Genomic DNA, 27,212 nt, shown 5'->3' with positions numbered 1-27,212 from the left:
TGAAATACAATAAATGATAAAGCATGCTTTTCTTTGGGAAATAGAGAAAGTTGTCCACTAAGTTAAAGATCGGTGGTTCGATCCCCGGCTCCTTAGACAAGATACTAAAGTGTCTGTATCAGTTTGTTGACTCAGAGACAGATAAAATTATTCATTTAATGTATAATAATAAACATGGCAAGCTAATCTATATTATTTATGAATGTATTTGTTTAAAATCTCTCCTGTGAGGTATCCAGAGGGAAGCTGCTTTTTGATAGATAGAAGGATAATAAAGTAAAACAGGGTTATTATAAAGATGTTATAGTTGATAAATACTCTGCATTACTAAACACTTTAATTTCCTTTATTGCATAAACCTATACATGGTGTGCTAAAAAACTTTATTATTTTAATTTGTATGTTGCTTATACACTCTAGACAGAGAAGTTAATATTAAATATTGTTTTACAAGTGAAGAAATGAGATCTTAATCTGAAATACAATAAATGATAAAGCATGCTTTTCTTTGGGAAATAGAGAAAGTTGTGCACTAAGTAAAAGGTCGGTGGTTCGATCCTCAGCTCCTTAGACAAGATACTAAAGTGTCTGTATCAGTTTGTTGACTCACAGACAGATAAACATATTAATTTAATGTATAATAATAAACATTACAAGCTAATGCATATTATTTATGTTTAAATCCCTCCTGTGAGGTGTCCAGGGGGAAGCTGCTGTTTGATAGATAGAAGGATAATAAAGTAAAAGATGGTTATAATAAAGATGTAATAGTTGATAAATACTCTGCATTAATACAACTTTAAATGCCTTTATGCATAAACCTACACATAATGTGCTAAAAAACATATTATTTTAGTTTGTATGTTGCTTATTCACTCTGCACAGTGAGAAGTTAATATTAAATATTGTTTTACAAGTGACTTAATGAGATCTTAATCTGAAATACAATAAATGATAAAGCATGCTTTTCTTTGGGAATAGAGAAAGTTGTCCACTAAGTAAAAGGTTCGATCCCGGCTCCTTAGACAAGATACTAAAGTGTCTGTATCAGTTTGTTGACTCATAGAAAGATAAACATATTAATTTAATGTATAATCATAAACATGGCAAGCTAATGCATATTATTTATAAATGTATTTGTTTAAAATCCCTCCTGTGAGGTATTCAGGCTGTTTGATAGATAGAAGGATAATAAAGTAAAACATGGTTATAATAAAAATGTTATGGTTGATAAATACTCTGCATTACTAAACACTTTAATTTCCTTTATTGCATAAACCAACACATGTGCTAAAACAACATATTATTTTAGTTTGTATGTTGCTTATAGACTCTGCAAAGTGAGAAATTAATATTAAATATTGTTTTACAAGTGAAGTAATGAGATCTTAATCTGAAATACAATAAATGATAAAGCTTTTCTTTGGGAAATAAAGAAAGTTGTCCTCTAAGTAAAAGGTCGGTGGTTCGATCCCCGGCTCCTCAGACAAGATACTAAACTCCAAATTGTGCCGACCTTCTGTGTGAACGGGCTGTGAAAGGTCAATAACACCAGAGAAGCTCTAAATAAAATCATTTACCACTTATACGAGACCGTTTACTTCACAACTACACAACTTGTATCTTTGTCTTTCTATTGATTTTCTAAATAAATGTTGTTTCTCTTTTGAAATGTTCTCTCTAAAAGGTCAGATGTGAACTTTGTGTAACCAACTCTCCCACAAGTGTCGAAAATCTAATGCTTACTTATCAGGAGAGAAATGTCACCCATTACCCTCAACCACACACACACACACACACAGACACACACACACACACACAGACACACACACACATGTCCCAGCGCTTCCTGGAACAACAGGCAGTCATATCATGCAGATCAAAGGGAATTACATTAAGAGAGAGGAAAGCAATCATGTCACATCTGTGGGAGTGGGTAACATGATCCGTCCACTCTGAGGCTGTGTGTGTCTGTGTGTGTGTGTGTGTGTGTGTGTGTGTTGTGTGTGTGTGGTGTTTGTGGTCTGGAACTGACACACACACCTCTGCCCCTTTTTCTTACTTAGATGTTGCACATTTACAATCTGCCATCATTACTGTCACAAGGCCATAACAATGAATCTGACATAATCAGACAGGAGTAAACGAGCGTGTACACACACACTCTCACACACACACACAGACACACACACACACACAGACACACACTCGTTCCCTCTTACCTTGGAAGGGAGCTGTACTGCCGCTGTGCCTGGGCGAACGAGTCTCTCTCCTCCTGCCTCTGCCGCTGCATCTGAACCTCGACCGACACCGAGTGGCGCCCCGGCTGGCTGCTGTACCCCCCCGACTGGGTGCTGTACCCCCCCGGCTGGGTGCTGTGCCCCCCCGGGCCGTTGCTGCTGCCGCTGGTGTTCGACTGGAAGCAGCGAGATGGCGTCGGGGTTATTTTCACGCTCCCAGTGTGAGCATCATCATCATCATCATCAGCACAGACACAATCAATAAGGGAATCACCCGACATATTAATTTACGTGTTTGTCTGTCGTCTAATTTGATAATAATCCACAAGGGACTGTGTTTAATGTGTTCTTTGACTTTATAATTTGGTCAAAGTCCCGTCTGCTAACATGGAGGAGGCGATCCAGATGCTCTGGCTTCACATCTGGAAGGCGTCCATCTTTGTTTAGAGTCTTTAATATCAATATGTTTGAATAAACGTTTTCTTGTGATGTGTCTGAACGCAGCTCGTTCTTATAAAACTAATTAAACATCTGACATGTGTTTCAGGAGCTTCAGTGTTATCTCCCTTTTTACGACTTTGGTAATTTTTTTTTTACATTCACAAACGAACGTTTTTAACAAGCATCATAAGTCTCCTTTAATCGTTAAGTGCATAAATCTGTTCTGTTGAGAAAACGCCGTGTAAATATATTATCATCAAAGAGCCGGGAGGAGATTCCACAGTATGAACCGTGCACGGCGCCACAAACAAGAAGTCCATTCATCTCCATTGTACTGGAGCGGCGGCAGAGATCGACCACGGCTCTGAACTGTCGCCGTGGTTACATGTCACCGCAGGCAAGAGGGAAAATGTGTATTTTTAGGTCACATGGGTGAAGGAAGGCGCCCCTTTAAAAGCCGTATCTCCGGCACAAGGAACCGTCCTGGAGACTGTTACTCTGTGGTTCTCTCCTGCAGAGGATGTGTTAAATAAATAAAATAATAGTTAAATAAATACTGATGATGACTCTTCCGTGTTCCTGTTAAACATTCATAACCACGAAGTGCCTGAAGCGCTACCGCAGGACAAACGCCTGATGGGAGGAGCTACAGGTGCCAGCGCTCCCACATGTGTAATCTCATGTGAATTAAACCAATCACTCCATCGCTCATGTGTAATAAATCCTCCAGAACATTCAATATGTAATATATATATCCTGCGCTGTGTAACATTTATAATAATTATTATTCGAAAGCCACATTCCATCAAACAAACTCTGACATTAATAAAACACACTGATGATTAAATATACAGATTAGATTGTAAATAAAAGCATTTTTCTTATTCCCAGCAGCTAGTTATGGTGATTTAAAAAAAAAATCCTGTACATTTATGGTTGCTGGGCCATAAAAAATATGTGTGTTTGTCTAATTCAGTAACAGGTGATAGATAAACCTACAAACAAGTTGTTAAAAAGCAGCATTTAAATGTCAAGTTAAATCAAGCTCCAATACTCTAATTAGAAATATATTTTGCAAAAACTATTTTCAAAAAAACTTTAAATCATGTAAATGTTAAATTTTAGAGAATATTTTAGCTTAGGAAATAGTGAAGCCAGTGACATCACAGATTTGACCACCTGGAAAATGACTAAATATAATTTTTGACAACTGATAAAGTAGAAGCATCACATATAAAAAGACAGAAAATAAAACTTGATCCCTCAGTTTTTTAGACAGTTGACCCAATACAAACCGACAGAAGTCACCTGATACCTCCCAGTCCCCCCCCCCCAGTGTCCAAACCACAAACACTCACCAGCCGTCAGTCGGGGGGGCGGACGCAGCCTGAGCTCGTCTCCTCTCAGGTCAGAGTGAAGGTGAGTCACACACAGACAGGTGAGGGGGGGGGGGGGGGGGCATGCTGGAGACTCAGAGCAGGGTTACAGTGATGAGACGTGATGATGTTAGTGGAAGTTAATGAAGGAGACGACGATGACCAGTGACCATCCCAACGTTCACTTCCTGTTTCTGCTGCTTCCTGTTCACAAGCCCAGTGTAGATACAGTCATGTGATATTGTTTTCAGGTGTGTTAGTGTGGACAGAGATAGTTTTAGTTTAAAACTCCATTTCAAAAACCAGAACACATGAATCAGCTCCGTCTCCCGGTCACTGACGTGGACGTTAATCCCTCGTTGAGATGTTGTTTAACAATTTGACAAACATCTCTTCACTCCTTCACCCAAACCTCAGTCATCTCAACAGTTCACCTCATCTAACGAAGCTCCAAATTAAATTTGCAGAAATTGCTTTACGTGTGGCCGGGAAATGTATAGCAATGACTTGGAAGTCTGATTCCCCGACTCTCATAGACCGATGGTCTGTGGAAATGAACAGTTGTTTTCCTCTTGAAAAGATTACATATCGTCTCAGAAAGATATATAAGTTATTTTTGAAAATCTGGCAGCCTTATTTGGAATTCATGGATACACCACCAACGGTACCATAGGACTGTAACTATTTGGAGCTCTGAATTACATTATGTACTGTGTCATTGCAGTATTTCTCTGTGATGTGTCATCCTATGCACCAACTTTTTTCTTTTTTGTCCTCTTTGGGTGGTGGGAATTATTTACTTTTTACTATTTATTTATATTTCATCTATGTGTGTATTTTTTTAAATTTTGGTATGCAATTTTCTGTAGTGTTTGATGTAGAGTGTTCTGTATGCTCTGCATGTTTTTTTGCAAAGTGACAATATTTGGAAAAATAAAATATTCCAAAAAACAGTTCACCTCCTCAAAGTCCTTACAGGAGAGTCTCCCCATTGGCAGCCATCTTGGAAACACCACCAGGTTCCAATGTAGAGGATGAAGCCACACCTGCTCCTTCACTGGTCACTGGGGAATAAAGACCTGCAGGCCCAGTGTAACCAGTGGATAAAAGGTTTGGTGACTTTGCCTAAAGTGAAGGTTTCAAAGGCTGCTACCACAAAGGTGCAGGAACCAGACGATTGGTTAATTCAGGGATGGGGTAGGGGCGAATATCTGATTCTTTTAAAGGTGACATTTAATGTCCATTTTACCACAGTTGATATGGTTCATTGGGGTCTTAATGAAATGTCTGAAACATATTTTGGTCAAAATACCACAAGGATCATTTAAAACAGGCCCGCGAGCTGACCAGCTCCACCGGCCGGCTAACCAGGCAAGTGGAGCTGGGCCGTGTAGCGAGCCTATGACATCAATTCTGCTCGTAATCCCATTCGACGCCATCTAGCGTTTCGTTTCTGACAGAGAGGAACCACAACAAATCGCGGGAGTTGTTTTTTTTCCCAGAGTTTTTGGGACAGTAGACATGCTAGAGACCCAAACTAACGTGTAGATGCACTACAAAAGTGGAATTTTCATAATATGTCCCCTTTAAATGTTTTGTCTCTTTGCTGCTCTTTAGAATCTGGTCGTTACAAACCCAGAGATGATAGATGTTCACACACAGACAGTTCAGATGTTTCCCAGCAGCGGAGAACCACCTCAAAGATCGAGCCCACACTCCCACCGCAGCTACCTCCGCCGCCCCCCCGATGTTCATTAGCGGTGTGGGTGCAATAACCGTGCGCGGATCAGTTGTAACACAAAGCCAAACTAATTACGTTTATGGCCGTGCAGCGTACTGGGAGACTGGTGGGAGAGAGAGAGAGAGAACTGTGGACGTCAGGCCATAAAACGATTAAGAGCGCTGAAGAGGAAACTCCCCTTTAAACCAGATGAAGCCGAGGCAATCATCTCTGGGATTGATTGGCGATGCCTGGCAGCTCGGCCGACAACGAGGACGGGCTGGTAGAACACCGACAGAGGCGGGAGGGGTAGGGCCGGGTTTGGAGCGCCCACGCATCGCTTATTCCATATCTGATTTAATAATTGCCCGCGGGTAAATTACAGCCCCAATATCTTTCACCGGAGAGTTTTCCCGGGAATCTCGGCTCGTCGGCCTGAACCCGGCGCCGGTGGGAAACCTCCTGAAGGAATCCAGATAATAGCAGCATTAAAATGTTGCAGTAAAATACAAGAGGCAATATTATGGCCCAACATCAATTGAGTGAACTCCTCTTTTCCCTCAGTGGTATAAATGAGAGCAATAAAGCTCGGCGCGGAGCGGAGCGGCCGGGGCGAGCGAGCATCACTCATCCTGATGGAATTAGACCGCGTTACCCACAATCCTCCTCTGCTCCCCAAACTCTGGTAAAAGAGAACGAGCAGGCTCCCATGGCTAAGAGGAGATATTGACTTTACACACGCCGCTAAACAGGGGACGGCTGAAAGAAAACAGTCCGAGCCGGAGCCGGGTAATTGGACAAATGAATCACAGAGGGACGCAAATTGTGGGACGGAATCAACTTGTGACAGATTCAACTCTGGTTCCAACGCAGGTGTGAGATGAGGAGGTGAGCTGGGGGCCGAGGGTCCGATTCCCGAATGTGCTCAACCACATGGTGAGTGTTTCCATGTGGGCCGATCAGAGACACTGGTCTAATTGGTGCGACACCAACAGGAGCAGGAGCAGGAGAGGATGAATGGATGAGGCCTGCAACTCATTATTGTGTTTTTTAAAGCAGACACATGAAGCTATTTTAGTTTTTCTTTCCTCCAGAGTGTCATAGAGGTTTTTTTGTGTTTGCAAAGTACCACAGAAAACACATTTGCATAATGCAGCAGCAAGTCGGTCACGTCTCTGACCGTGTTCAGCCCCGACAGAAGGAAACTGGTGAAGAACGGTTTGCATCTATGGAAGCTGAGAAGGACATTCCACCAACTGAGAGACAAACTACATATCAGCCCGGCGCACAAACATTCAGATATTGACCGAGCTCCAGGTGAAGCAACTGGGACGAACATGTTAAACTCTATTTGATTATCACAAGCGTTTTCCTGCCTTGTAAATAGCAACATAAGAATCTGAGCTCTTCCTGGCAGAGGCTGGACGTTGTAGGTGAATTAAGAGAAAGGACACCGGCTCCTTGAGGTTCTGCAGCACATCACTCAGAGGAAGCAACGAAATGTAATATATGCAAAGAGGAGGTAATTTAATTTCAGAGACACATCCTCCTGTTTTCCATACGGGCGACTGGTGTCCTCCCATTACAGGTGTGAGCAGCTCTCTGATAAAGTACATCAGGTTTAACAAGAGGGTTCTTCAGACTGAGGCTTCATCTATTAAATATGATTTAGTTTTATAAATTAAGAGTTTTCTTTATCTCAGTCCACACAAGCGTAATAAGTCCACAGCAGAATGTTGACACCATACTAACAAACCTACTAACACACATGAATTGATCATTGACAAGTGAATAAAGCTTTAAAATGTTCTTGAAAGAACCAGGAAAAAAAGATCAACTTAAAAACATGGTTAGGAAAATGTTTTACCTCATAACGTTTGAGTTTTCCTATTTAATTTGAATATTTCCTGGATCCTGACTCCTAAAATAAAAGGATCTAGTAAATATTTGAGCGTTTCTATTCATCACGTAAAAAAAAATAGTTCACCAGCTCCCACGAGGAAGCCAGAGAATGTTAAGAGTTTATTATCTAATAGTGAGATTTCATGGGAAAATGAAACTGTCAACAATAGCAAACATGCTACAGTTGATGTAAACAAACAGAAAGCTGCAGGTTTGTCGAGCTCCTGAACCGAGACCACGCTCGGTTGTTCGGAGACAAAGGGGGACCGGGGGGGACGTGACCTTCTTCTTTCCCACACTCGCCCGCTTCAGCTCGACAATGCTGAAGGAATGTGAGCGTGAGCACCCGGTCGAGGATCCCATTAAAAACACCACCACTCTGGTGAACGCTGCCAAATCAGATTCAAAACAAATCTATACATTTTTTTTATTGAGTTCATCAACTAGAAAAAAAAAAGAAGAAGAAAGGCCGAGAGCACAAGAGGATTCTGTTCGCTCGCTCTCACTTTATCACAGGAGCTGATTCTCCCGAAGAGCTACAGCGGGAAACACACGGTGCAGACACCAGCAGTAAAAAGAGTTCATACAGAAATATACAAAAACACAAAGTGTGTGTGTGTGTGTGTAGAACAACCTCGTGCAGAGAGCATGGAGGATTCACTCGACTCGATATTAAGAATGTGATTTATAACACACCTGAATGTCTCATGTGCAACAACACACATTCACGCTGCGTCTCAACAAAGCTGAATAATATGTTGTGTGTCATGATATGTTTGTGTTATAAAAAACCTTGTGATAGAACATGTGTGAAATCAACAAATAAAACGTGTGTAGTCTCAAAGCAGACACAACGATATGCTGGTGATTCATCCTTAAGTGTGAGTGACACAATAAAATAATACACATTATACACAGATGGTATCAATAAGGAAAAAGGTGTAAAAACTTCAAATTCATGATTTTAAACATTTCTACAGGTTTCATGTGATTTCAAAAAGATGAAAAACCAAGAACACTTGTGATGCGCTGCAGTGAAGCCGGGACTCAAATAAATACTAAAAAGATCACAAGCGATTTCATCACCTTAAAAAAAACGTTGAAGGCGTTCAGATTTTGTTCGCTTATTAATCCCCCCCTCCCTCAGGATGTAAAATACCGCTGATCTCATCCACTGAGGCTCTGATTGAAATAAACTTTTGTAAAAATGTAAATATTCAGACATTTAAACTGTTTTAAAAAAAGAAAAAAGGCACCGTGAAAAAAACAACACAGGATTTAAAAATGAGACGAGACAAGAGTCCATGAGCCGGTGGGGGCGTGTCCATGAGGATGAGAGGACACACACATGAAGGGGGGTGATGGATGAGTACAGTGGGTGGTGACAGGCGGGTGGGGTTAGTGACGGTCGGATCAGGACGTGCAGAGACCCCTGCATGCAGGTGGATGGGGGGGGGGGGTGAGGGGGGGTGTTAGCGGTAGCAGGGTGATGTTATCACCAGTCTTGTTCATGTAGTGTGGTTAGTGACGGTTAGCACCGGACTCCAGCTCGTCCTGGGGCTAGTGGTGGAAGTCAAGTCTGAAGGGGGACCAGGTGGTCTCGGTCTCGGGACTTTAAGAGTTCTACTCGTCCCCTGGTCTCCTCGGATCCGCTCGGGTCAGACACTCACCCACTGCTGCTCGAAGCTGTAGGTCCTCCTCCGGTCCTCCTCCGGGTCCTCCGGGCCGCCCTGCGCCTCCTGGAACTCCTGACGCAGCCGCTGTATCCGGTCGTGGTTGCTGGGGGCTAACCGGCTACTGTGGAGACAAAAGGGAGGAGGGAGGGAGGGAGGGGGGGAGAGAGAGATGATGGTGAGTGGTCCATTGTGAACAAGTGACCTGGTTTCATCAGCGCAGGCGGATATGGCCCGAAGGACCAAGTTCTTTAAAGACCAAAAGAGCTTTGTCCAGGAATCGATCAAATACGTTCAACCCAGAGAGAAGGTGAAGGAGTGAGAAGTGAGGGAAGAGCGGGGGGGTGGGGGGGGGGGGGGGCTCACAGCGCAGCCAGCAGCAGAATGAATCAAACTAATCTGCCTCTGATGTATTATTCACGACAATGAACAAAGACGAGCGGTGAACGGTGAGCAGCAGCAGCACCTAAACTAAATTGTGTGACTGGTATTAGTTTTCTTACTACATCGGTTTAGAAAGAATAAAACTCAAGAATTAAATTTTCCACATTTCAGCCTTGTATCGGCTCCTGTTTTACAATTTTAACTTCAGTTAATCTTTGTCCTTCCTGATTATTGATTATTGTTCCTGTTGTGAAAAGAGGATTCACAGAGTTTCCCACAGAATCAGGTCAATCTGAGGAGGAAACACACAAATGGAACTTTCCACACGTAACAGACAAGTTGTTACTTAAAGCCACGACTGAAACTACGATCTCTGACTGCGTGGACAGTAAAAACGTTATGGACCAGAGTGTGACTACGCTGAAGCTTGACAGCGCAAGTAATGAATGTAAATATCATCTCTGACTGTTTCTGACTCCAAAGTCATATATAATATTTATTGTTTGCTGAAGCTTTTTTGAAACTTAACACTTAACACAACATGGGAATCGAACAGACTCGGTTTTCAGAGAGAAAGTTTTAACCACACAAAATACATCAAATCTTTTTCATAGCTGTCAACCATTTGGCTTTAATCTCTAAACGTAAAAAGGTCAAACCTGCAACTGTTTCCTGCCTGAGTTCTGTTTTTTCAAGCCGACAAGAAAAATCAGAGTTCAGCAGATACTAACTAGATAGATAGATAGAAACTAAGATGTCTGACTGCGTGGACGGTAAAAACGTTATGAAGCCTGACAGCGCGAGCAATAATATTTATTGTTTACTGAAGCTTTATTGAAGTTTAATACAACATGGGAATGGAAGTGACTTGGATTTCAGAGAGAAAGTTTTAACAACAGAAAATACATAAACATGTTTTGTTTATAGCTGTCAACCATCTGGCTTTATTATAGATGTATTCGTTTGAATGAGTTTTATTTGACTTGCATATTTCTTACGCAGCGTACAGAAGTTTCTGCTGTTGTCTGGGCCCAAAAGAAATACTCAGGTTTAGATGGGAAGGTGGGTTGTTGTTAATTATTATTATAAGTTGACTCCGAGCTCGACTTTTCAACTTTCTCCCTTTGCCAGCAAATTCCTGTGGACTTTCTAATCTCTAAAATGTAAAAAGGTCAAACCTGCAACTGTTTCCTGCCTGATAAATCCCTTGAGTTCTGTTTTTTCAAGCCGACAAGAAAACTTTACGGTCAGCAGATAATTCCTAATTACATTTGTGGAGTGTTACGATTAAAACAACAGATAATTCCAATCTGCTGGGTTATAACAGTAAACATAGACTGAAAACAATTAATTTCCATGAGATCATAGGATGACGATCAAAGGCAAATGTACAACAATAACTGCCTGAATTAATTTCATCCGTCACTAAACAGCCAGACAGTGAGGTCATGATGTTTTAACCTTAAAACACAGCAGCACCAGCAGCTCCTGACTCCAGACACACACACACACACACACACACAGACACACACACAATGGAAAAGCCAGAGCCGCTCAGCCCTCATTAAAGACCAGGAACCTGTCACATGTGATTCTGATAATCTCCGTGAAATGTAACACAGCCACTTGGCCTCCTCAGATCCCAGCTGACCCGATGTGTGGAACATGTGTGACCCTCAGGCTGTGGGTCAAGGCCTCGAAGCCGGACTGAACCTGGAGGCTCATGTGTGTGAAGGTTAGAGGAAGAAGAAGATACGAGGATCTGAAACGCTGCAGCTGCCTTGTTTGGTCAGGACCTTCAGATTCTTTCTGTTTAGTCTCAACCAAAATACTGAATGGAAAAGTGTCTGGATCAAACTGAACCATAGTTTGGACGTATGCCTGTTACTAGGGTTGCAAAGGGGTGGAAAGTTTCCGGTAAATTTCCGGAAACTTTCCGGAAACTTTCCATGGGAAGTTAAGCTCGGGAATTTTGAAAAAAAAAAAAAAAATACGCAAATTAAATGCTGAGCAATAAAAACATGATTCAAAACTCTATTTTAAAGATGTATGGAATGCAGCACACACTGCACGTTGAGTTTCAACCCTCCACTGGTCATTCTTCCATCACATGCACAGATAACTCCCAGCATCCTTCACTCTACAGCAGGGCTATTGAGGCCTGCTGTAGAGTGAAGGACTAGTCAGGTAAGTTTCCATGATATTACTGGGAAAATATATTAGCATGCTGATTGAGGATTGTTCATCTGTTCATCTAGACTATTTCCATTCATTTATCCATCAATTGTAAAATATGTTCACAGACGATTCCAATTGTTTGGCTAACTATTTATATCTCTGGCATTGCATTAGTGTTTTTTTACAAACTTTCTTCTCATCTTATTCTACAGAACAATGCCACGTGCACTGTATCTCATGTGTGGAGACATTTCACCCCAAACAATGTGGCTAAAATCAGCCTATAACAAAACAGTTAGTATAAATTATCCACAAAATTTCCAGTTTATTCCCGTTAATTCCCGTATATTCCCGTATATTCCCGTTAATTCCCATGGAAAGTTTCCAACTTTGAATATTCCCGGGAATTTTGCAACCCTACCTGTTACACTAAATACTTTAGCTTTAGATCAAATGGAAACAACGGAACAAACACATGAAGTCTGGATCAGTTTCAGAAGAGTGTTACTATTTCTCACAGGACTGATGACCAGAGTTACACATTCAAAACCTGAGCTGTAGGAATCATCTTTCAGGCCCGGAGAGGAAGGTTCTCTCCAGGATTTATAAATGAAGACATTGTGGTCAGACTTCATTCTCAGAACCACAACAATGATCTGAAGCCACACGGTAAATCACAGGGAATTTCAAATAGTTTCAGATGTGAAAAACTTTCCTAGTTGTCCATGGATGGATCAGGTGCAGTGTGAAGAAACAGAAATTCAGTCAGAGCTCAATGCTCGTCAGATAAACTACAACCTGCAATCACAAGTATATCATCATTAAGGAAACCTATAGACCCAGAATCCTGCCTGGGAGCCAAAGGAGAAGAGGAACTCAAAAGATTTTCAATGAACCTTCTGGTTTTAACAAAACAAAATCAACCAGCGTAAAAAGCAACACTTCAATACAACAGTCCAGCCACAGAACCCTGAGGGACAGGGGGGGGGGGGTGAGATGAGCTTCATCCTCTGGACAGACTCACTCAATATCTGGCACCGCTGCCCGAGGCTGAAAGGTCAGCGTGGTTCTGTGGAGTGGAGCGTCCCTGGGACTCAATAAGGACCGGGGACGAGCTGACTGGGCAGACAGGAAGCTGTTTACGCTGAGATGCTCCATGTCCGTCATGGTCGGGGGGGTCGCCGGCTGAGAAGCTGTCTGTCTGAGCATCGAGCTCGAGGAGGAAGGAGAGAGGGAGGGAGGGAGGAAGCTCCGGAAAGATGTAACGTCTGAGCCGAGGGAAGACGCTGAAGAAAGAACTTCACCGATTCACTGAGTTTTAACAGCTGAGCGGAGGAAACAGGGATTTCTAGAGAACTAGACTCTTCAAGATATGTCAAAACTTGGGTCTCATTTTGGACATTTTGTCTAAAAATGGAAACAGGAAGTCCGTTTATAATATGTAATGGATGCTTATAACAAACAGCCTAGTACAGGGACAGTTCTATAATTAAAGAAGGTGATGTTTTTGCTGTGTTTGTTTTGTTTTTTTTGCAGGATTTTGCAAAAAACTACTGGACAAATGACCACAAAACCTGGTGGAAGGATGTGCTGTGTAGATTTTTCAAAGAATAATTAAGGGATATTGAAATCAGGCATGTTTAGGACTCTGATATCTGGTGCGGATCTATTTAATTTGGATGTGGTTTCACAAAGGGAATTCACACATTGGGCCTCAGTGGAGTTATTCCCTCTCTAAGTGCCTCTTTGTTTTCTTGTTCAACGTCTCATATTGCCATGATTCTAGATTTGAGAAATTCAAAGAATGAGAAGAGTGTTACTATTTCTCACAGGACTGATGACCAGAGTCACACATTCAAAACCTGAGCTGTAGGAATCACCCTTCAGGCCCGGAGAGGAAGCTTCTCTCGAGGATTTATAAATGCAGACCTTGTGGTCAGACTTCATCCTCAGAACCACGAAGCTACAACAATGATCTGAAGCCGCATGATAAATAAATCACCGGGAATTTCAAATAGTCTAAACACTGAGAGCAAGATCGAAGCAATTCTCCAAACTGGCCTCTGAACTCCAGACTAATAGGATTGATCAGATCTGTGCTGTCACTTCCACACTGTGTGGGATCTCAGGGGGGGGGGGGGGGGTGGGGTGGGGGGGTGCACAGTAAGTGACAGAGGCAGCTGACGGACAGAGCTCTAATCCTGAGGATTGTAAAATGAATGGCCTCATTCACGCAGGCGGCTCTTCCCATGCCTCCAGGAACATCACACCCACTGCACGCCCGGCTGACACCTCACCACCGCTGCCTCACTTAGAGGATCGGGAAACTTTTCCGTGGATCAACGTGCCCTTGAAAAAATCACCGCAGAGCAGAGGGGCGACCACACAGCCCGAGGCCGTAAAAGAGAGAAACAGCTGGAGAGGAGCCCGGGGGGGGGGGGGGGGGCACCGGCTGGCCTCCTGCTGAGTGGAGGGACTGAAGAGGAGCCTGTGTCTGCTCTGTGGAGAGGACCCTCGTGTGGCGAGTGGTTACAAGTGGGACGACCTTGAGGATACAAGAGCGACATTGTTGTTTCAGACTTCAGAGTCGGGGATGAAAGCTTCGCCCGGAGCTGCGAGCGCCACAGAGCACGAGACGTCTCCGGCTTCCTGCCATCTCCTCAGGGTCCATTTCAGCTCCTCAAATTAATCTTCTGATGCTAATGCACATTAATGGATTGTTGATTCAAACCAGATCACACCTCGCGTTTTATTAATACGTGCATTGTACTCTTGCGATATCCCATCTTCTTCATTTGCCGATATTAATAATCCACTTTTTAATTAGAAGCCGGCGTCTTAATCAAACATTAATTAGGAAGGTGTAGCCGTGGGATCCCGGCCTCTGTCGTACCGACCCGTTAAATAAACATTCACCGATGCACGGATAATCCAGAGTAAGGAAACGAGAGGATGGCGTGGATACGGGTCGTCACTGATCGCAGCAGCTGTGGCGGTTAGTGTCTGTAATCTCATCAGAAGCAGATCCTACGTCCTCCGACAGCTGGTGGAGCCGCTCTCGCCACGGTGAAAAATGACCCGAGATGCCGAGGACGATAATCCAGGTCCATTGATCGAAGGCTCGGAGGAAGACGGATGGTCTCGCTAACTCGTGCTAGCGGCTAACGCCCCATCTGTGAGCGGCTGGGTGAGATCTGAGATCACAGAGCTTCTTCTGACTATCAGGAACAGATGCTGTCGATGCAAGTAAATTATCTATCTGTTTCGAAACAAGCTTTTTTGCATCTACATGCTTTGACTTTTTAAGATTTATTTCTCCTGTAGATTATAACAGGGTTCATACACATTTTGACCAATGGATTTCCATGACTTTTCAATAACTTTAAACCAAATTTCCATGACCGAACATTTTGTGAAATCTCTGTGTGTACACGAAAAAGTGACAAAATGTAGTTTTCAAACTAACAATGAGAATTCCAAGGCATACAGTAAACCTTAAATGACACAAACCCAAGTATGCCTGCCTATATTTCGAGCGTATTTCTTTAAAAGCATATGAATTATTTAAAACTCAGCGTAAATGAACTAGGGATGGGTATTTTATTAAATTGTCTTAATCGATCGTCGGGGGAATAAACGATTGATTTTGGATTAATCATTAATATTTTTATATTAAAATTAACTATTTATAGGCTATATTAAAATGAAATGAAAAATAAAAAACACAGGGCGTTTCCTCATTGAGGATTTCCTAACATCTTCACTGTGTTGCGTTCAGGGAAACTCGGATATTCCGACCTCCTGCCACATAGCGAACATGCAATAGTTTTCATTGATGAAAAAATGTCAATTACGGAATTCTTAATGATCAATTAATCGATCGTCTATTAATTATGCCCATCCCTAAATATGAACGACATGAAAATATGAATATAACAAATTTCCATGACTTTTCCAAAACTTTGGGAGATTATTTTTTTCCATGACTTTTCCAGGCCTGGAAAAACACATTTTAAAATTCCCTGACTTTCCCAGGTTTTCCATGACTGTACGAACCCTGTTATAACTTCCAGCACAATAGGGTCGACCTTGTACATGAGTTTGTCTTTTCACACATGAATGACTCAGCAGGAGATTGTTTAGTTAAACTCGTTTACAACAACAGGATCTGGTGTCTCATGGCCCATTAAGCCTCAACACTAATGTTTACCACTAAAGAAAAAACACTAAAAGCCAAATGCTGCCTGTTTATATTTAAAATCCAGATCTCCACCAGTCTTCCGAAGCTACAGAGCCGTGCAGACGTCGTTCCAAACTTACTGAAAGTGTCTGTAGGTGAACTTTATGCTGATTGGCTCATTAGACCTTCTCCTGACGCCCGGAGGCTTGAGGAGGATCAGCTCGGAGCCTGAGTGGTGTTTGTTGATGCGGCTCAGAGATTAGAGAGGCCGAGGAGCTGCTGCCTGTTGTGTCTGAGTTCATTCAGGATCAGGCTCATTAACCCCATCTTGCTTTTACTGTGGATTACATGGGCTTAACCCTGAGACACTGATAGATCCCAGTTGATCTGCAGGAACCTGGCAACTGGAAGCCGGTCGATACGATATCAACAGACTGAGGAAGTCGTTATCAAACTCCTGGTGTTTGCCTCATCGGACTCGAGTGGAAGTGAATGTTGATAATCTGTTTGGATGCAAAGGAAGAGAAACAGCCAAAGCTAGAATTTGTTGACTTGGAAGTTAAGATGCTGACAAATCTCACAAACACATTCTCTAACCACGGCCGAATCAGACGCCATCTGCACGCCGCTGCCGCCGCCCGGGATCAGATCAAACTGCTCCCTTCTCGGAGGGCGTGGCCCCGGCTTAGTGGCCGAGTGCGTATGTGTGTGCGTGTTCATCAGACAGATGTGTGAGAGGTTTTATTTGAGTCGGTGAAATGCTGCTGTAGGAGGTGGATTTAAATACACTTCATGAAATGACATTAGTCATAATCCAAGATAATGAGCGGTGGTGAGTCATTGTTTTCAGATGATTCAACGAGTGAAACCAAAGTTGATTTCTTTCATCACTGTGCAGAAAGGTTCAAATCAAACTAACACAATAACTTCACACTTTAGTTTCCTTCTTCAAAAGTTTGTTTACACACAGTCAATCATCCCTAAAGTAATAAACAGAACCGGGTTCCCACGCATCCTGGAGAGCCTGGACATTTAGAGAGTATCTTTCTCGTCATGGGAACAACCTGGATATGTATTAAAATGACAAAAAATCCTGTATAATTGTCCTGGAAATGTTTTGATTGTGTTTTAACCCGTTAAATAGATCAGCTCTGTAAATGTCAGTGTGTATTTTGTTGAAGAATTAGTCAAGCCCTCTCCTGTAACTCTAAGGGCTGCATGTAAACATCCAGTACATTAAAAGCTTTGACAACAACTCACAGTTAACCTTAAAGTTTTATATCCTTCATTTTGAAATAGAGGTGGAGCAGAGTCGTTTTTTTGTGTTAAGAGGTTAAATGTGTCAATACAGTAATCGTAATGGGAATTAATTAAATGATATGACCAGTATTGACCAGTTGCTGTATTTACTCCTGCAAAAGTCCTGAATAATGACTTCTTACAAAGAACAATACAATATAAGCTTTGACAACTCACAGTGAACCTTTTTTTGTGTTTAGAGGTTAAATCTGTCAATACATTAATCGTTATGGAAATGAATTAATAAATATGACCAGGATTGACCTGGTTGATGTCCTGAGATGTCGAGAAAAACTCCTGCAAAAGTCCTGAATAATGACTTCTTACAAAGAACAATACAATATAAGCTTTGACAACAACTCACAGTGAACCTTTTTTTGTGTTTGAAGGTTAAATCTGTCAATACATTAATCGTTATGGAAATGAATTAATAAATATGACCAGTATTGACCTGTTTGCTGTCCTTAGTTGTCGGGAAAAACTCCTGCAAAAGTCCTGAATAATGACTTCTTACAAAGAATGGGAACCATGACAGTCCAGTGTTCTGGAAAACCAGCTCATTTGTTTTCCTCAATCTGAGCCACATCTCTACAAATGATTAATGCCGTGCATCACATGAGCCCCTTCTCCCCCCCGACTCCCGAACCCGTCCTGAACGTACAGTAGCATTCATCCTGAGCCGCTGCTATCCCACCGGGTGTCAACACTCGTGCAAAGCCGACAGTAAACACTGGAATCCACCGACGGAACAGATTGAATTTAATTGGTTTTCAGTTTTTATAGGGTATCTCTATTTTTCCAGGGGCACCGCTGGTCAGAGAAGTCGGAGAGAGTAATATAATATTTAACTGATACAGATGCACACACACACTCATAGACACACACGTGCATTTAAAACAAGATGGGTAACTGGTCTTCGATTTCAAGCCATGGCGCCACCGGAGGCAATAATGCGGTGGCTCACGGCAAAATGTCTCCTTTTAATTCATGGGCCAATTTCATGCTTGCACACATCAGCGTATCGACGCCGGCCGGCAAATAAATTGGACGGCGTTCCCTGATATCTGTAATCTTGCCCTAGTTGTAACGAAGGTGGGGGGGGCAGGTTGTCCTATGAGGAGCGTTTATGTTCCATTACTCAAATCCCCATTGGATTGCTTGGTGGAGCCGGATTTGAATACGTCACCGTAATGTCTGCAGAGGCTTTTCAAATGTGGTTCAGTCTTTAATACATATGGAAGACACGTTTCACAACATGCTTTCAATATGGTTTTCATAATGTGTTCTGAGACTGAAGCTCACATGAGGATTTACAGTGAGGAGAGTTGGTGTTGGATCTAATCCCACGGAGGTTGTAGAAATCAGACTGTATCCATTATTGTACACAATTGAACTATTGTTGTTCTATTTTTCTCTTGAGCTGTTTATATATATTTTAGATATGTATATTTTATTTCCTTTTTTAAATTTTTGATATTCTATTTTATTCTATTTTATACTATTTCTTTTTTTTTTTTGGGTTGTAATTAGTTGAGCATTGCTAGAAGAGAGCCTGTGACTCAAGCATTTAATTGCCAGAAACTGCTTAATGTTATTGTTGTGCATTTGATAATAAAAATCTTGAATCTTGAATCTTGTGAATAAAATGTACCAAGACATTGATGGCTAGGTATTGTTTTATTTTAATCACCTACAGTTATGTGTCTCTCTTTGTTAAATATTCCTTTATGGTCTCACCTATACGATTCTTTCCTTCACTCACCCATTCAGGTTCAGTTCCTTCCTAACACTGAAATGCTAAATAAGGAAGTGGACATCAGATCTCATCCACATTAACACCGGCTCCAATCGAACACGCCAGCAGAGTCGTGGAGCTTTGATTTGACGTGTGTCAGATCGGCGTCCGGTCTCATCCATCACCGACACACAATGATCTCCGTGTACGCCACGTCAACAAAAGGCAAAGTGGACGCACACGTCACGGCTGATGAACAAACGAGCAAATCCTCGTATACACCTGTTTGTTCCCGTCCTCAAATTACCACCAACAGGTTCTTCACCCTCTCTCTCTCTTTCTCTATTCCTCTCACGCATGCAGCCAGTCCTGCTCTATCTCTATCACACCTCCCACCCTGACACTGACTGGGGGGGGTTGAACAGGAGACGGCATCCATCACACCACAGCATCCACTCAGTCACCGGACTGATCTGTGCTGTCAGATAAGCTACTTACTGTAATGTGTCTGAGCTTCACAACCATCCCACCAATCATAACCAGGGGGATGCACGGCCGACCACCATGACTCAGCAGCTTCATGCTGCTCTGGACCGGCTCTTCCTCCTGAAATCATCTGGAGGAGATGAATGTGAGAACACAGACATGCTGAGATGGTTGATGAAGATGTTTTCCAGAGAACGTAGAAGATGCCTGTGAAGACGTCAACTTGGAAAGACAACGAGATTCAAGAGCGTTTGGTGAAAAGGAACCGATGTCAAACACGTGATTTCCTGCTGCACTCGTCGTACGCGTCAGGCAAAGCACGGAGAACTTCCAGATCCAACTACTGGGACGTTTCTAGAATTCATGTCTGGAAACAGCTTCAGTGACCTGGAGAATCTGTAACCGTGGAAAAACTGTGTCAGAAATTAGGGGAATTTGACATTTCATTCATTTCATATTCCTCAGCACCAAATCCCTGATTGCTAAAGAAAGCAAAACAACAAATCCTGGATCCGCCCCCTTAATGGAAGTTCTTTCTCGGCCTGTTCACCAGCCTTCCACCAAGTTTCAAGCAGATTAGTTTGGTAGTTTTTGTTTATAATCCTTCTAAACACACAAAAAACAAAGGAAGTGGATGTAATGAAGTAGAACTGGATCAACCCTCTATAATCCAATCATAGACTTTGCATTGAGAACAGCTGCAGTGCAGAAGGGAACGTATGGGTCGTATGCGTGAGGCAAAGCACGGAGAACTTCCAGATCCAACTACTGGGATGTTTCTAGAATTCATGTCTGGAAACAGCTCCGGTGACCTGGAGAATCTGTTACCAGGCAACAAACTCCAGCTAAAGGCTCTTCTGAGTTTACGGCTTCACGCTGTAATTATTCCTCTCTGAGTCAACACGGCCGTGAAGTGGGCTCTCCTGGTCCATTAACTTGTAGTGGTGCTTTAACAACTGTGCTGAGAAGTGAAAACTAGTTTCAACCTGTCTGCCCGCCCCCCCCCCCCCGTGTTTTCCTACAGGTTCTGCAAATTACTGGAGGAGTTTGAGGACGAGATGAAAGTGCGAGAGGAAGAGGATTCTCCCACCGCCGTCTTATCAGCGGTGGATTAGAGAGGCATTAAGGAGTCAAACTTTCCTTTTAACATTTTTATGAGGTCTCAGCTAAACTAAACATTGATAACAAGGCCCTGACTTTTTCCTTTCTCATGAATAAAGTTCAGTCTGAGTCAGAAGGAGGTGAAGTTCTTTGGTCTCTTCGTTCTGTCAGAGCATCCCACTCGCTCTTTGTTTTAACAGTGAAGGTTTGAATAGAAATGTTACGGTTTGATGCAGGAAACCCAGAGTGGATTTATGTCTGTTCAAAACTTACACATCTCAACAATCCATTTAAATATCTCTCAGTAAGTCAGAGCACAAGTTCATGCTCAACATTAGATACGTTTATGAAGACTGACGGAGACTTCTGTCTATATTCTGCATTCATTTAGTCAGTGTTAGTGTCATGATGGAGGTAAAACTTCTTAAGAGGAGTCTTTCCAAGTAACTTAGACCCCTGGCATTTATAACACGGATGTTTTTACATCTTAGATTATCAGAACCTCCTCCACCGTCACCGTGGAAAAACTGCATTAGTCAGAAATTAGGGGAATTTAACATTTCATATTCCTCGGCTCCAAATTCCTTATTGCTAAAGAAAGTAAAACAAAAGATCCTGGATCCACCCCCTCAATGGAAGTTCTTGCTCGGCCTATTTACAACCCTGTGACTAGAAATTAGTACATAAAGCATTAAGTACTCAAAAGGCACTTCTGGCAAGAATGAGTGTTATAATATGGGAAATATATTTAAGTGTGTATTTACAGACGTCAGTATTCATGATTGAAAAAAATCAACAATTACTTTATATTATATCACTTCAATAATAACAGCTGTGTACTACTTCAGATTGTCCAAAACCCTGTGAGAATTTGACATTTCAGTTTTATGATGATTCAAAAGAAAAATTACCGTAACGACTTTGAAGCCAAAACTAAATAATTAATCTTCGCACACATCAAACAACGTATGAAACAAAGCAGCCGATCTGTATATTAGAAATCATCTTTCAGAGGAAAAGGCTTCGTCTCCTTTCTGGCAGCGGAACGCTTCGGCCTTTAAAAGGCAGCGAGAGGAAATGAGGGAGAAGACGGAAAAGGAGAAGACACGAGGAGATAGAGAGATGATGATTTGCACTGCGGCAGAGGCGACTGTAACTGGAGGGAAATAAGTAGAGCGAGTCTAAATTAGAATTCCAATACCAGATTTAGTGAGAAAGGTAAAGGTTTGACTGATGAATATCTGCAGCGCCGGTCTGGGGAGGATGGAGAGAGAGAGGGAGGGGAAGGGAGGAGAGAGAGAGTGACACTGAGAGAGAGGAAAAGGAAATGGAATTGGAGTGTCCTAGTTTCTGGGGCAGGTATCTGCTCTCTGCTCTCTCTCCCTGTCACGGCGCCCGGGGGGGTGACGGATAGACGTCTCACTCGTAATGGTTTCCATTTTCACAGAGCTGTGTGATATCGGGCGATGGAAGCAGCAGCAGCAGCATCGGATAAATCATAATCTGAGTCAAATTAGGATCCATTATCATCAGCAGGCAGGCAGGGGGGGGCTTTCCTCTGTTTTGGGGCAAAATGAGACGAGAGGATTCTTGTGACGGCGATTTCCAGACAAACATCGAGCATCCGATCGGCGAAGTAATGTCCTCGAGGCTGAAGACCACTCAGACAGAAGCTCGACCAGGATGGTAACTTGAGACCAGACTAATGTAATCTAATCTGTTTCGGACATAAACTCCTGATAACATCCGGATAATTGGATCTGGACATTATCCAGAGTTTGGATTTTTACAAATGAAGGACGCAGCAGGATTGTCCAGATGAAAAACGTGCGTTCACAAGTAGGGTTGCAAAGTGGAAATATTCAAAGTTGGAGACTTTCCATGGGAATTAACGGGAATTAACAGGAATAAACGGGAATTAACGGGAATAAACTGGAAATGTTGTGGGTAATTTATTCAAACTGTATTTACCTTGTCATATACAGACATAAATATAAACATTTTGTTTTGTCATAGGCTGATTTGAGTCCTGAGGAAACTTCTGCATCTTGCATTGTGCTGCATTCCATACATCTTTAAAATAGAGCTTTGAATTATGTTTTTATTGCTCAGCGTTTAATGCGCGTATTTATTTATTTTTCAAAATTCCCAAAATTCCCGAGCTAAACTTCCCATGGAAAGTTAACGAGGGAATTAACAGGAATATATGGGAATTAACGGGAATAAACGGGAATATACAGGAATTAACGTGAATAAACTGGAAATGTTGTGTGTAATTTATACTAACTGTATTTACCTTGTCATATACAGACATAAATATTAACATTTTGTTTTGTCATAGGCTGATTTGAGCCCTGAGGAAACTTTGGGCACTTGACTTAATATGCTTCTGCATCTTGCATCGTGCTGCATTCCATACATCTTTAAAATAGAGTTTTGAATGATGTTTTTATTGCATATTTATTTATTTTTCAAAATTCCCGAGCTCAACTTCCCATGGAAAGTTTCCGGAAATTTAACGTAAACTTTCCGGCCCCTTTGCAACCCTATTCACAACAAAAGGAAATTCGCTGCAACTCTTAAAACATCGTGACTCTCGTCGTTCTTCCAAGTCGACAAATTCATCTGCAACTTCTTCGTATATGGAAGCTGAAATATTTGTATTGTTTTTGCTCCCATTGGCTTCTCTGGACATTTTAGTTTGAGGAATATTACAGAGCAACTAACTCGTACATTATTACCTCCAGGTTATTTCAGGAACATCAGTGCATGTGTGAGAGCAGCTATTGAGACACAAGGAGAATTGCATAAAGTTGTACAGTGTAGAGGAGATAAGTTCGTAGCTCTACATTTGTTACGCATTAGCTTATTTTACTCTTGTGTTAACAAATCATCTCCTTTGCCTGAAACCAGAGCGATGAAATATGTTTTTCTCCGAACACTCTTCCCTCCTGGGAGAGGAACTAAAGTGCAGCACTGGTTCAGCGAGCATTCATTAAAAAACTGGGTCTCTACACACCGGCTTCATGAAATATTCAATATACAGAACAAACCGGAAAAACAAATGTGATTCTGTGGTGAAGAAATAAAAAACATGGAATCACAGCGTGTGTGTGTGTTGTGTGTGTGTGTGTGTTGTGAGCACCTGAAGCGCTGCAGCCACATGTGTAACTACACGACGGGAACAGATACAGATTTATGTGATTTATCATTTTTAAATAGAAAATGCATTGAGATGTGTTGGTGTCGGGATCTGCAGGTTCAGAGTTCAATTTATTTACTTTATTTATTGACTTAGTTTTATTTCATCTATGTGTGTATTTTTATTATTTCGTTATGTAATTTTCTGTAATGTTTAATGTAGAGTGTTCTGTATGCTCTGTATGTTCTCTTATATTGTGAAAATATTTGGAAAAATAAAATATTAAAAAAAAAAAAGAAATGCTAAATGCTAAAGTCCAGAGTGATGCATCCTCCAGATCCAAGGTTTACCAGGTGACGACAAAGATGGATCTGAGATTTCATACATCTAAGACAATCTCTGTCCATATCAGAAATAATCCACATAATAACACATGTCTTCTCCTTTGCAGAAATCATATCTCTCTCTCACTCTAAACATTAACGCCTGCTTCTCTCATCTCTGCGTCTGAATAATTCTTAAAAAGGAAATCCTGGGTGCAGACACACTTTAAGACTTCTCCTGCTTCTCCTCCAGACAAGCGTTTCAAAGGAGGCCCACCATGAAAGAGTCGGAGCATCAGCAGGTTACAGACGCTTCCTCTCTCTCTCTTCCCCACCCCCCCCCCGCTCCACCTCTTCCTGGCTTTCAACTCAATGAGGCCTGAACTCCCAGTTGTGCTGACGACGTTCACAGGTGGAAACTCTGTGTTTTTTAGGTGAGTCAAGAGGAAGTTTGAGGAGGAAAGTGGGAATAGAGTTAAAATCACAATCTTCCCTCGGTGAGTGTTTAAGGGTTGGGAAGTGGGGAGTGTGTGTGTGTGTGTGTGTGTGTGTGTGTGTGGGGGGGTAAGGATAGATTACAGTGATGATTCTCAGCAGAGACAGAAACATTGATGCTGCTGTACTTACTGGATAGAAAATGAATTAAATACTGTTGTTTTACATGAGAAAATACTTCTTATATTTTCACTACTTGGAAAGTAAAGTCAACGTTCTCTTAAAGAATATTGACATTAGAAATTATTACAGTTGCCTCCTCCATGTTAACAGATGGGACATGAACTCAAACTACTTTTCGAAAATATGTTTTTTTTATTCTTATCACACTGGTGAATCATCGTTTTAATTAGTGAAGATTTGTGTATCTAGATAATTATCCAGAACCAAAGTCGATATATAAATTTAGACAACTTCAGTCACTGTCAACCTCCCTTTCTCTCTCTCTCTCTCTCTCTTCCTCCCTCTCTCTCTCCTGACTGACTCCAGAACAGACATACGCACCAAACACATAACCCTCATATAGAAACATGTTTTAACTGCGGGTTGAGTCTCGTAAGGCCGCAGTGAATTCTAATGTGGACAGGTGATAGTATAGTGTCTGAGTGGAAGACACCCCCCCCCCCCCCCCTCCTCACGAGGCTACTGTCTGCTTCCTGCCAGACGAAGATCCAGACTCCTGTCAAAACATCTCCTAACAAGGCAGCAGAGGCCACAGCTGTCCCCTGACGGAGGAGACAGTGCTGAGGTTTATATGGGGGTGTGTGTGTACATATACACAAACATATATATACTATATATATATATATATGGCTGTGTGTGTGTGTGTGTGTGGATTTGATGTTCACTCTTATTACCTTTCCTTTGTTCACATCTTGTAAATACAAATACACATTTTTCCTCTATTCTCTGCATTTATGTAATTTAATTACTATTATTTTTCTGTCTTTTATTATTATTATTATGTATTATTTTTACTATTATTATTTACACACAGTTTGACAAGTGTGACAACCAACTTTTCGAATATCTTGTGTTTACTTCCTTCTTTGTTCATGTTTGGCTCAAAACGAACTTAGTTGACAAACCAGTAAATTGCACAACAATAAATCAATGATTATTTATCAAATTTGTAATAATAAAATGCCAAACTCGTGAATATGGTTATCCCCCCCCTCTATGTTGTTGTCTTCCAGCTGCTCTCAGGAGGAACTCGCCACCGATCAGCATTTTGGATTTGGCATCGGTTCTTTAACACCGGACGTCCTTCCAGACACAACCCAGGTGAGCAGGGAATCGAATCTCCACCTGAGGAACAGCCGCTAACCTGCTCTGCCACCTGCGCCACAGCCCCCCCCACCTCTTCATATTCTATATCATAAAGGCACAGGGGAACCAAGCGACCCAAGAGGATTCTGGGACAAGAAACAACTCCCATGATCCCACGCTGCTTCACAACATCCTCAAACTCGGCCTTTAGTTCTTGTTTTGATTGAACGACCCCGAGAAGCAGCAGCAGCAGATTTTTAAAGAAAAGGTCAAATATTAAACATCTCTTAGAAATTAATAGATTCTAACACGTTTAATTTCCAGCCGGTTGTTTGAAGAGTTCTTTGAAGACCGACACAGATCCTCGCTCCACCTGACGTAACCCCGAGCCGCACACGCAACCCGGTGCAACACGCACACGTGGCGCCCATCAAAGAGAACGAGTGGAAAACCGAGAGAGCGGGTGTCACAGCGTCTCTGGCAGACGCCCGTCACATGGTTCTCCACGGTTCACGTCCCTCGGGGGGGCTGGGGGGGGGGCGGCTGGGTGCTGTCTAGAGAAATGCTGTCAAGATCCCGAGATGGGAGGCTGGTTTCTGAAGGCTGCGGTGAGAAAAGGACTGAGGGTGGGTGGGTGGGGGGGGTGAGATAAGGTTGAGGGTGGCAGATAAAGGAGACTGTATGGGAAGGAAGGATGAGGTTGGGGGGGGTTAAGTGTGAAGGAAGGATGATGCTGGAGGAAGAGGGAACAAAGGAGGAGAGTCTGTGGAGCTGTAGGGAAAATGAGATAAGACAGAAACACAGGGAGGAAGATCTGAAGGGAAACTTCCTGGCAAGCAAGAGAATAATTGCAGTAATTAGAGTTTTTAATATTTGTTATTAAAGATGTTTTCACGTACATAATATTAATAAGTTAAGACAGGAAGTAGTGATGAGAAAAACAGAAATATGGAGCATAACGTCCGATCCCCTGTTCTAGATATCTCAAGATTCATCTCTGAATTGAGCTGGAAAACTAAATTGAATATTTGGCTGCTATGATCTGTCCAATGTGGATATATGATTTTATCAATGGATTTTTTTTAATGGAAAAAAGGAGATAAAACAGGGATGTGATGGAGGAGAAAATCTGAAATAGTCAAAAGCAAATCGACTTGTGATTGATAAGAAGAAACAGGAAGTGAAGGCAGCCTCAGGGTTTTCAAACTAAAACGGACAAAATTACTTCTCAGTTTTCACATAGATTCTACAAGTGTGTTGAGATTAAT

The 27,212-nt window shown here is 42.0% G+C and overlaps 1 protein-coding gene across 1 annotated transcript in view; it reads right to left on the bottom strand.

Moving 5' to 3' along the window:
• The window catches only part of LOC133018470 (partitioning defective 3 homolog), a 237,599-nt gene that overhangs the window by 6,029 nt on the left and 204,358 nt on the right, over positions 1–27,212 (bottom strand). The window contains exons 24-25 of the mRNA XM_061084838.1: positions 9,350–9,476; positions 2,223–2,416 (exon numbers count right to left, since the gene is read on the bottom strand). Of these exons, the coding sequence (XP_060940821.1) occupies positions 2,223–2,416; positions 9,350–9,476 (321 nt within the window). The remainder of the gene's footprint in view (positions 1–2,222; positions 2,417–9,349; positions 9,477–27,212) is intronic.

The sequence above is a fragment of the Limanda limanda genome, chromosome 13 (assembly GCF_963576545.1).
Source record: "Limanda limanda chromosome 13, fLimLim1.1, whole genome shotgun sequence".
NCBI lineage: Eukaryota > Metazoa > Chordata > Actinopteri > Pleuronectiformes > Pleuronectidae > Limanda > Limanda limanda.
This window is presented reverse-complemented; position numbering and strand designations above follow the sequence as displayed.